The following is a 12,454-nucleotide window of genomic DNA, read 5'->3' as shown; positions in this document are numbered from 1 at the left end:
TTCCAAAAATGAAAATTCAATTAAATAAGCAATTTTCAAGGAGACAACTTAGTTTAAGCAACTTGGCTTGTTTCTGAATCTTAAATATTTCATTTATTTTATATATAATAATTATGTGTTATGAATAAACATATATATATTGATTTACCGGTAAACAACCTAAGTGGTTTTTGTGATAGTCTTTGAGACGTCAATATAAAAGTACCATAAGGAATATATATATCACATGAGACCATACCTGCCAACTTTTGAAAATGCCCATGGGGGTTTTAGCGCGCGACAACAATTTCAAAGGTTAAAATTCTTTGCGACTACTATTTTGCGCATGCTGTTTTGTAGTCTAGAAAAAGTGTCATATTTGTAAGATGAGCTTACATCCCTTTTTCTTAAGTTTATTTGCATGATTCTAGTTATTATATCAGCAGAAAATATGAACATGTAGCTGTAAGACCAGGAATTATTTTCATGTGTAAGGATACTAAATAGTTGTTGACTTTTCCAATTTAAAATTATACATAAAGAAGGACCTTTATCAGGTTGGGAACAACACATAGGGATCCCCCTCAATGTTAGTACATTAAAAACCACTTTTTAAGTACAAATGAGCACACATTCATATTATTTGAAGAAACTTTTCCCAAAGAACTAGTACATCTTATGATATATCTGGTATTATATGGTCAACACATGTCCAATAATTTGATATGTTCTTGGCCTTATATCTTTTTTATTATTCAAAATAATAGGACTCTTCATTTAGAAAAGCTGTTCCAAATACAATGTCAGAATTTCCCATTTTTAAGTTAATAAATCTACATTTTTCTATTTTATTTTTTACTCCCTGACTAAGGGTAGTTCCTCATTTAAGGGATTCCTCATGTTGATGTGGGGGGGGGGGGGGGGGGTTCCATGTGAAAAATTATGAATAGTACATTATACTTTAAATGATTGAATACATAAATAAAATTATGTTACAGCAAGTGTACATGTAATGTCAATAAATTAGTGAATAAACTACTATTTATTATATTTATTATTCATGGTAGTACTGCATCATTGAAGTTTGTCAACCAGCCATACTTTTATTCTTATTCTGTGTAAGAACCTCCTTGCAGTTGAAAAATCATCTGCTATGTTCACGTTTTTACTAAATTTTCTGACAAACAAACAGAGAAATACACCACAAGTTCAATATCTAGCATGTTAAAACAATCTTGAGAGAAAACATTTTTGATTGGCTGATTAATTTGATCTTGAGAAACACACAATTTGATTGGCTGAACACGATTTTCCTCCATTGGACACAGTTCAAAATCGGGAACAACAACATTTTTCGTGTAGATTTTCACCAAATCGTGTTTTAGAGGGTTTTTCAGGAACACGATCGTGCAATCGTGACAAAGGGTCAAAATCGTGTAGTACACGCCTAAATCGTGAAAGTTGGCAGGTATGCATGAGACTGACTTGACAAGCTATAACTATGCTGGACCTGTAGGCATGTACATCAATAATACAAACAAATACTTACAGCAACATAATCATATATACAGCTTCCACCTTCTACATCAAAGTCTTCAAAGGTTATAACAACTGTCTGACCTTCCTGTACTGTTATTAACCATTCACACTCTGTGTTATGTGGGTAATTGTCTGGGTAGTTCTTAGACAACAGGGTACCAGTAGGTGTACTAAAGTTGCCACCACAACCTAAGTGTGAAAAAAGTAAAAATGTACTAAGGTTTCTCTTCTAGCATCCATCTCATTACAAAAGTTAAGATTGAGTCTGATCATTCTTTATGTACCAAGAAGATGATTAAATAGAAGCAGAATTTGACTTTTCAAATTCTAATGGAACAGCCAAAATTTGCTTTCAAATATGAATAACTCTAGTTTGTATTTTCTCACAAAATCAAACTTAAATGTGTGATGAGACATACATACAGATACACACACTAAATACCTATAAAATTTGAAAGATGTTTTAAGAAATAATTGTTCTTCCTGATTGCTTGGTTTTGCCAAGTCTGCACAAAAGCCTAAAGAAAATGTGTACTTTGTTTTACATTTAAAGGAGTAGGGGCAATAAGGCCCTTATTTGGCCCAAAAATTACTGCAAATTTTAAAGTACTCATACATATTCTTAAATTACTGAAAACTTGTCTAAAGTATAGGGTACTAAGAAAAACAAAACAAATTTGACATCAAACAAGTTTCCATGGCAACAAATCATAACCTCATTTCCATATTTTGTTAAATTTCGTGATTTTACTTGTTTTTTCATCAAATTGAAGTATATTTTAGACTGAAAAAGTATGTGCGAAACCCAAGAAACAACTTTATATTTGGTGAGATAATGCCAATAGTTATAATAAAGCTTTTGATAAATTATTTTGTTGTTTATCGGCTGCGCAGGATGTTTCCACAACGGAAATAAAGTCTGAAAACTGCATAAATTCTGTATCTTTTGTCGTTTTTGTGAAAACAGTACATATTATGACGTAATCTGATAAAAAACTTAATGTTTTTCATTTATATTTCTTGACCCTATGCATTTCTAAACATTATGTGGCAATTTGAAATAGTTATCAAACATTTCATTTTCTTGGGCCAAAACTAGGGCTTAATGCCCCTACTCCTTTGAGGTTCCCTTTTATCCACACAATCCACAAAACTTGATAACAAATACTTATAAATCAAGTGTATATATATTATTTTAAAGAATTGTACATGTTAAACTGGCCACATACCTCCTGTAATGCCTCTGTATGTTACTCTGAATCCATTACCACTGACAGAACTATCACTGGCAAACCTAACATACATTATATTGCCACTAGATGTCAGCAGCTGTGGTTTCTTCTGTTTGTGACAAATCTTAGTCAGCTGGGGTCCTGATGTGTCTGATCCTTCATACACCTTAAATATGTTTGTGTTAATTAATTTTCACTGTTAACATTTAGCAACAAACATTTAAATAAAAAAACATAAGAATTTGGAAGTTATATGAATAAATCAAAATCAGTTGCAATGTATCAAATAACAAATTTTATCACATGAATAACTTGACATCTCAAACTTGAAAAACTTTTTTGAAAAATGTAACAAAAAATCCTTTCCATCAAATCACATAAATTAAGGGAATGTTGTGCAACTATGGAGTAAAAAAAGTATGATTTTTGTTGCAACTTTTTGTTTTCAGACTATGTTCAAATTAACAAACAGGATTGTTTGTCAACTGATTTGTCTCCACTTCTTATTTTATCTTAAACTTCCTCAAAATAACCAGCATTACTTTGTGTGACCAGTTACCTCTAAAACATCATATTGACATGAAGAATGGGTTTCAAGGTCAAGGTCTTACCTTTAAAATCTCAAATTGACATGAAGAATGGGTTTCAAGGTCAAGGTCTTACCTTTAAAATATCATATTGACATGAAGAATTGGTTTCAAGGTCAAGGTCTTACCTCTAAAACATCATATTGACATGACATGAAGAATTGGTTTCAAGGTCAAGGTATTACCTCTAAAACATCATATTGACGTTAAGAAGTGGTTTCAAGGTCAAACCTCTAAAACATCTTATTGACATAAATAATTGGTTTCAAGGTCAAGGTCTTCCTCTAAAAAGTCATATTGACATGAAGAATTTGTTTCAAGGTCAAGGTATTACCTTTAAAACATCATATTGACATGAAAAATTGGTTTCAAGGTCAAGGTCTTACCTTTAAAACATCATATTGACATTAAGAAGTGGTTTCAAGGTAAAACCTCTAAAACTTCTTATTGACATAAAGAATTGGTATTAAGGTCAAGGTCTTACCTTTAAAACATCATATTGACATGAAGAATTGGTTTAAAGGTCAAGGTTTTACCTCTAAAACAGAAAATTGACATGAAGAATTGGTTTCAAGGTCAAGGTCTTACCTCTAAAACATCATATTGACATTAAGTGGTTTCAAGGTCAAACCTCTAAAACATCTTATTGACATGAAGAATTTGTTTCAAGGTCAAGGTCTTACCTCTAAAAAGTCATATTGACATGAAGAATTGGTTTCAAGGTCAAAGTATTACCTTTAAAACATCATATTGACATTAAGAATTGGTTTCAAGGTCAAGGTCTTACCTCTTAAACATCATAATGACATTAAGAATTGGTTTCAAGGTCAAGGTCTTACCTCTAAAACATCATATTGACATTAAGTGGTTTCAAGGTCAAACCTCAAAACCATCATATTGACATTAAGTGGTTTCAAGGTCAAACCTCAAAAACATCATATTGACATTAAGTGGTTTCAAGGTCAAGGTCTTACCCCTAAAACATCATATTGACATAAAGAATTGGTTTCAAGGTCAAGGTCTTACCTCTAAAACATCATATTGACATGAAGAATGGGTTTCAAGGTCAAAGTCAACTATAGTCAGTTCAATAGCATTGCCTGTAGGTAGAGATATCAACCAAACACACTCTCGTCGATGTGGATAAGGATTTGGGTAGTTAGGACTTGTAAAACTTCCAGTTGTTGATATTAAATATCCACCACAGCCTATAAAAAAGTAATTAAAGCTTACAATGCATCTTGTTTCAAACTATGATTCACTGTTAAATTTCTCAAATGAGAAAAATTATTGCCAAAAATTGTGATCAATGAGTTAACAGTATAACAAATACATGATGTTCACAAAATATGTAATAAAAGTTATGTTTGAACAAATTGCTTCTTTTGTAGTTTCTCATATATGTAAAATTTCAAGTTTGCTCCTAAATTATTTTGAAACTATCCGTTCCATTTAGTTTGATATCAAATTCAGTGTGAGTTTTGTATTAAAATGAATTAACAAAGATTGTTCAGATTGAGTATATAAGGCAATCCGACTCCATTGCATTGTCAAGTAAAGGGCAAATGACAGAACTTTTAAAAATTGTCACAAAAAGCTTAAAGGTGCAAAGGATTAAGTATATATCTTTATAAATTATAAGAAATATACAAACCATTTGTAATGTATTCCAATCTAAATCCATTCCCAGCCACAGAATAATCTGACATAAAGTTGAGCCACAGTGTATTTCCAGTTGAGGCAATAGTTGGTGGCAAGCTACTGCCACAATATTGACCAATCTCATTAGCTTCCATGTTTTCACCGTCACGTATCTGCAATGCAAGAAAGTCTACAATTATAGCTTTCTTAGGAGCTAAATAATAAGAATTTTCAATATATTTGGATGTTTTCTCTACACTCTTTTGACAGCAATAAGATAAAACATTGACATGTTGTATGTCAATGGATTAGGATGGTTATTTGAACAAACTATCTGACATAAACAATATAAGACTTAGATTATCATTGATACATCAACCAAGATTGATTGATTAGTGTTTAACAGTTCTTTTAAGATAAGAGTCCATTGTTTTGAACAGTGAAAGGAGAAAGAGAACAGATGGTTTTCACTGCTTCTACAAAGAACATCAATCTTTACCCTATGTGAACTTCAATATTATTTAGGCAAAAAAATAGAAAATACATTACACTTATATCTTAAATATAGCATTAAACACTAATACCCCTTCACACTATGCCTTTGAAAACCGGGTTAAACTCGAATTAGTTAATCTGGGTTAAATTAGGGTAGTGTGAACACAAGGGCGAACCCGGATTAAAACTACCCCTTATTTGAGGTGGAGTTAATGTGGGGCGAACTCAGATTAACTTCTTCACTTCTAAGTGTGAACGCAAAGTGAAGTTAAAGTGAGGTTGTTTCTATAGTGACATATATATGACGTTTGCTTAAATAAGTCATCAATGTGATGTAACTATTACGTGACGTCATATTTTGAAAGACATCATATTTTGACAGACGTCCAGTTACCATTTATACTGGGTCATGAATTGAATAATCAATAAAAAATTAACGACAAAAAGAGGGATATAAGTGTATTTTAATTTATGTTGAGAAACCTGCACAATGACAAAAGATGAAAACCTATATTGCTTTTTAGGGCGAAAAATGGGTGCAATTTGGATAAAGTGACGTTATTTAAAAAAAAAAAAAAAAGCGGTTGATTGTGATTGAACTTTTCAAAAGCGACCATGGGGGGTAAATATTTCAGACTTTAAAATAATGCATCTGTAATGGGTAAAAAAAATATGTACAGAGGGTATGCAGATGTGGGTTACAATTTTGGTGCCCTACGTTTTTATTTTTGTTGAGAGGGAAAATCCCAAACCGTGTTAAATTTTATCAAGTGTGAATTTTGGTAATTAATTTGAGTTAGTTAACCCGGGTTCGCCCCGGGTGCAGATTTTGTACTGTGAATATAAATGAGTATATGATTAAACTATCTATAATTCCACAAATACCTGTAAATAGTCATACTGACAACTAGAATGTGATTCTATGTCAAAGTGTGAGAATGAAGCATTTATAGTATTCCCCATAGTGGTCTCTATAGTCCAGGTACAGTTCCTGTTGTGATAGTAGGCATTAGGGAAATTAGGGCTCTCTATCACACCACTCCATGATGTCAGTCTCACATTACAATCTGAAATACAGAATTAATTTTAAAGACGGCTTTCAAGAACTCCTGTTTGTGCTGTAGAACCTATCAGATCTCAATTTTGTCATTTGACATTCCTTATATTTAGCTATGAACAATGCACACTGATAAATTTTCATGAAACATGGCAAACAATATTTCACCACAAAAACATACAAATACTGTTGATATTCATTTATTTCAGTGGACACAAAGGTAGTTGGATTGAGGAAAAATGGTATTTTCAAGGATATATGATTCCATGTATTTGTCTTATTTTGTATTTTATTGAGCATTCAATTTTGTGATTTACCTTAACCAACAAAATCTATTATAATAATAATTAATCGACAGTAACCTTTTATTTTCTTCATCCTATACACAACACTTACTAGAAAAGTATGTAGCATGAAATCCCCTTCCTGATACGGAGTTGTCTGTCCTGTATTTTATCCATATTTTGTTAGTGTTGGAGGTCACAGGTTCTGGTGGCTGTGAACCACAATAATGAGCTAGCTGCTGTCCTTGTGGTCCATTCTCTCGAACCTAAATCGTTTGAATAAGATCAAAACAAATTATTCATAATCTTTACTTCAGTTTTAATATGATATGATTGAAAATGATTCTTCTGCTTTTTATGCTATTATTTTTTTTAAACCACTGGGGAAGATTTGGCATCAACAGCAGGTTTTGTAATCATTGTTGAATATGCTTACAAAGTAAAGATTCTTGTCAATTTAAAGCTTGACAGGTGTTACAGATGTTTGTCTGTTCTAAACAAACACGTTTTATGTGTAGATACTTTTTTTTATTGTGTTGGTAAGTTGCTGTCTAATTGATGTTTACCACATGTGTCCTTTAATGAATGCCTTATTTGGATACATGTTCATAATATTTCTATATGGCATACCTTTACATAATCATACATAATATTTCTATATGGCACACCTTTACATAATCATACATAATATTTCTATATGGCACACCTTTACATAATCATACATAATATTTCTATATGGCACACCTTTACATAATCATACATAATATTTCTATATGGCACACCTTTACATAATCATACATAATATTTCTATATGGCACACCTTTACATAATCATACATAATATTTCTATATGGCACACCTTTACATAATCATACATAATATTTCTATATGGCACACCTTTACATAATCATACATAATATTTCTATATGGAATACCTTTACATAATCATACATATTTCTCTTGAACTGAATTTTAATGTGTGTATTGTTATGCGTTTACTTTTCTACATTGGCTAGAGGTATAGGGGGAGGGTTGAGATCTCACAAACATGTTTAACCCCGCCGCATTTTTGCGCCTGTCCCAAGTCAGGAGCCTCTGGCCTTTGTAAGTCTTGTATTATTTTACTTTTAGTTTCTTGTGTACAATTTGGAAATTAGTATGGCTTTCATTATCACTGAACTAGTATATATTTGTTTAGGGGCCATCTGAAGGACGCCTCTGGGTGCAGGAATTTTTTGCTACATTGAAGACCTGTTGGTGACCTTCTGCTATTTTTTTTATTTTTTTTTTCTATGGTTGGGCTGTTGTTTCTTTGACACATTCCCAATTTCCATTCTCTATTTTATAATATTTCTATATGGCACACCTTAACATAATCATACATAATATTTCTATATGTCATACCTTTACATAATCATACACAATATTTTTTTATGGCACACCTTTACATAATCATACATAATATTTCTATATATGTCATACCTTTACATAATCATATGTACATCTGTGATGATTTTCCAGGTCAAAGTCCACAAAGACCAATGTTATAGTACTCCCTCTGGAGACAGTTACAGTCCAAAAACATTCAGCATTGTGACTGTATGGTGCTGGATAGTTAGGAGAAACAAAACTACCAGTTGGTGTAGTCAAATCAGCTCCACAACCTTCAGATAAAGACAACACAGGGTTAATTGCCAGTCTTGCATAGACAGACGGGTATTAAGGAATTAATAGAGGGGGAAACTCCTGATCATTTGGAGTTAAAAGACTATATTTTGACAAAAAATGGCTGTATGTTTACTCTTATGTATTTAAGATGGGGTTTCCATGTGAATCTGTGAGGATAGAAAACTTTATAATAACTTTTTTGCATTGATATACTGTAAATTCAGAAATTATTGCTAGGTTTTTATTATTGCGAATAATGCAACAGAGTTATAAATGCAATAATTTAAACTTGCATTTTGTAATATTTTAACTGAATTAAGCACGACTTTTCTCAAAATCGTAAAAATTAAAATCGCATTTAAGTTTAAAATGACAAAATCGCAATAATAAATGCACGCAATAATTTCTGAATTTACAGTAATCAACATGTTAGATTTTAGCAATGACTTTTACAAGTTATAAACTTAATGGGGTTTTACAAAATATGTAGTTCACCCTTTTGGCTGTGTAAGTTCAAACCTTTTTGACAGAATTACTGAAAATTTCTCAGTTTTAAATATGACACAGGTACATCTCCTTTGATACTCTTCACCAAATATTGTAACATATTCTGTGGACATAATTTGATCATTTTAAGCATATTTCTAACTGATGAAAAGAATTTTGCTTAGGGCAGTTTGACATGATACATGTTACCCAGAAATGACATTTGTTTCCAATCTGTAGAGATATAATAACCAAGACATTTTCATTGTGAACAGTATTTTTGCATCAAACTAATAGTTGGTTAGCTTCTTCCATTGAAGATTGTTGTTTGAAATCCCTCCTTCTCATAAATATGAATTATTTGTACATGATTACCAGAGGCTGTTGAATCATAATATATCTGGAATCCTTTTGCAGATCGTGAGTAGTCAGACTTAAATTTGATGTACATTTGGTTGCTATGGGAACGTATTATTGGATCAATCGTTGTACCACAGTATGTTCCAAGTAAAGGTGAAGTCTGGTATCCTCCATTTCTGAAATTTGATAAGCAAAAACATTCTTAAAGAGTAACAAAGCTGAATGCATGCACTTCATTTAAAAAATAATAAGCTTTAAAAACAAAATTAAACAGATATTTGGTATTTGTTATACTGTACCTCCACTGGTGACATTACTGTAAATTCAGAAATTATTGCATGCATTTATTATTGCGAATTTGTCATTTTAGACTAAAATGCAATTATAATTTTTGTGATATGGAGAAAAATTCTGTTCAATTTATAATTTTTTTCAAAATGCGCTTTTAAAATCTTGTGATTATTAACCTGTCACATTTTTTGTAATAATTTCTGAATTTACAGTTTATTTTTATTCGTCATTATCTATATTTATCATTGTCTCACTGGTTTTTAGTGCTATTAAGAATGCATTGTGATGTCACAATTGCCATTGAAAAAGAATGCATATTTCGAATTCAGATGACAAACAAAAGCATATGATTGAATGTAATGTAAGAAGGCTGAAAAGTTTTTAACAATTGTCTTTTTATAAGACTATTACAATTATCATCTATCATGATTTTTTATTATATATTTATATATATAACTATAATTTTGTCACCTAAATTGATGTGACGAGTATTCATTGTGTAAAACAACCCATCTCTAAATTTATAATCATACCTGATTTCTAAAAAGTCAAAAGTACACGAGTCATGTGTTTCCAATTCAAAATCTGTAACATTTAGTAAAATCTGGTTCCCATCATTAGCTGTAATTGTCCATACACACTCCCTGTTGTGGGGGTAGTTGTTAGGGTAATTAGGACTGGAAATAAGTCCTGTACGATCTGTCAAAGGGTTACCACATACTGAAATATACAAAGATATTAGTCATACACACTCCCTGTTATGGGGGTAGTTGAATAGGTAATTGGGAATAGTATTAAGTCCTTTAGGATCTGTAAAGGGTTACCACATACTGAAATATACAAAGATATTAATCAGACACACTCCCTGTTATGGGGGTAGTTGCTTAGGTAATTGGGAATAGTATTAAGTTCTTTAGGATCTGTAAAGGGTTACCACATACTGAAATATACAAAGATATTAATCAGACACACTCCCTGTTATGGGGGTAGTTGCTCGGGTAATTGGGAATAGTATTTAGTCCTTTAGGATCTGTAAAGGGTTTCCACATACTGAAATATACAAAGATATTAATCAGACACACTCCCTGTTATGGGGGTAGTTGCTTAGGTAATTGGGAATAGTATTTAGTCCATTAGGATCTGTAAAAGGGTTTCCACATACTGAAATATACAAAGATATTAATCAGACACACTCCCTGTTATGGGGGTAGTTGCTTAGGTAATTGGGAATAGTATTTAGTCCATTAGGATCTGTAAAAGGGTTTCCACATACTGAAATATACAAATATATTAATCAGACACACTTCCTGTTATGGGGGTAGTAGCTTAGGTAATTGGGAATATTATTTAGTCCTGTATGATCTGTAAAAGGGTTTCCACATACTGAAATATACAAAGATAGCAGTCAGACACAATAATAGGATAAATGTTTAGCGGGTTAAAATTATTCATGATAAAACGTGTTTTTTTCCAATCAGTTAAAAAGTTTTATAAATGAATTACATTCTTCTCTTGATGTATATATTTCTATAGATTTTCTATTGCTGATCAATTATCCTGATTTATAGTTTCTGTTTATTGAATACATCATGGGTGCCACTGGTGCAACTAAAACCCATTTTTTGGTCGATGTGATGAGGCAAAAATAATGAGTCAATATATAACAGCTATATATTCCCTTATTAATCATATCCTACATTTACGTACATGTTGAAGCATTAAGAGCAACATAAGAGGCTGAGAATCCTTCATGTGCTATACTGTTATCAGACGCAAACACCACGGTCATTACATTGTCTGAGGATGTCAACACTGGTGGGATTGTAGAGCCACATTTTCTGAAACGAAAATAATGGATCTTTTTTATTTTTATTCAACTGCTACAAATGAATTCTTTATGGAAATACCAGGTAATTTTTACTACATTCTATATATTAATCTCACATATTTTGACATTAAAATTTGCATAATTTTATCCACTAAGTCATTATCATCTTGTCTTTTCTTGTTCAGAACAATAAAGAATCAGCGTGTTGGATTTATTAGGATCCCTTTACAATAGGAATCAAGAGACCACAAAATGATGTAAATCTATTTTTAGTAAGACACAGATATGGTATCTCATATAGTAGTTTGTCAACAAAAAATACTACTTAAATAATGTCTTTCAATTCAAATACAAGTATTTGCAAAAACAAGTCAAACAATTAAACTAGCTTTCAATTAAACCCATTCAGAGCTTGTCATAGAGTTATGGTGCCTGTCTTTTGATGAATACCCTATGTTTACCTATAGATGTCTGTTTTGGATTCCTGGTGTCATAAGGTTGCAGTCTCATCCATATTTACTATTTATTTTAATGCAAATTAAACCAATTTGTCTGACAACTCTAATGGTCACTTGCCATTTCAGGTATTATATTTTCAGCAGCCATTTCACACAGAATTTTCTAGATATTCCTCAAACAACAAATTTCAATACTATGATATGCTCAGAGTTAAGCCGATTTAAACAAATACTGTTAAAATTTAATCATTAAGCATTAAAGCAATTTAATAAATTAAGATTTATAATCGTCTGCTAAACTAGAGTTATCTTTTCTTTAATTTTGAAGGACTTGAGCGTCTTTTATTTACCTACATAATTTCGTAAGCGGTTTTCCCGCTTTTATTTGGTATAAAATTGCATGCTTTTCGTGATTTGTTCATTGCGTGATTTCAACTGAAGGAACACAAAAAGGATAGGCTGATTCAGACATAAGATAAGTTCATATGTTTTAGTGATAAATAGATATAGTTGTTGCAGTTCAATTTTCCGAATGATTTTATTTCTGTAA

At 31.6% G+C, this 12,454-nt stretch overlaps 1 protein-coding gene across 1 annotated transcript in view; it reads right to left on the bottom strand.

Annotated features, from left to right (window-relative positions):
* Positions 1-12,454, bottom strand: part of LOC134707527 (cubilin-like) — a 122,341-nt gene that overhangs the window by 43,147 nt on the left and 66,740 nt on the right. Inside the window, exons 25-34 of the mRNA XM_063567369.1 lie at positions 11,326-11,456; positions 10,152-10,338; positions 9,343-9,503; positions 8,296-8,477; positions 6,927-7,080; positions 6,359-6,540; positions 4,992-5,151; positions 4,364-4,545; positions 2,748-2,916; positions 1,529-1,707 (exon numbers count right to left, since the gene is read on the bottom strand). Coding sequence (XP_063423439.1) covers positions 1,529-1,707; positions 2,748-2,916; positions 4,364-4,545; positions 4,992-5,151; positions 6,359-6,540; positions 6,927-7,080; positions 8,296-8,477; positions 9,343-9,503; positions 10,152-10,338; positions 11,326-11,456 — 1,687 coding nt within the window. The remainder of the gene's footprint in view (positions 1-1,528; positions 1,708-2,747; positions 2,917-4,363; positions 4,546-4,991; positions 5,152-6,358; positions 6,541-6,926; positions 7,081-8,295; positions 8,478-9,342; positions 9,504-10,151; positions 10,339-11,325; positions 11,457-12,454) is intronic.

Source organism: Mytilus trossulus, chromosome 2, assembly GCF_036588685.1.
Source record: "Mytilus trossulus isolate FHL-02 chromosome 2, PNRI_Mtr1.1.1.hap1, whole genome shotgun sequence".
In the NCBI taxonomy this organism is placed as follows: domain Eukaryota; kingdom Metazoa; phylum Mollusca; class Bivalvia; order Mytilida; family Mytilidae; genus Mytilus; species Mytilus trossulus.
The sequence above is the reverse complement of the archived record's forward strand: the minus strand, read 5'-3'. Positions and strand labels throughout refer to the sequence as shown.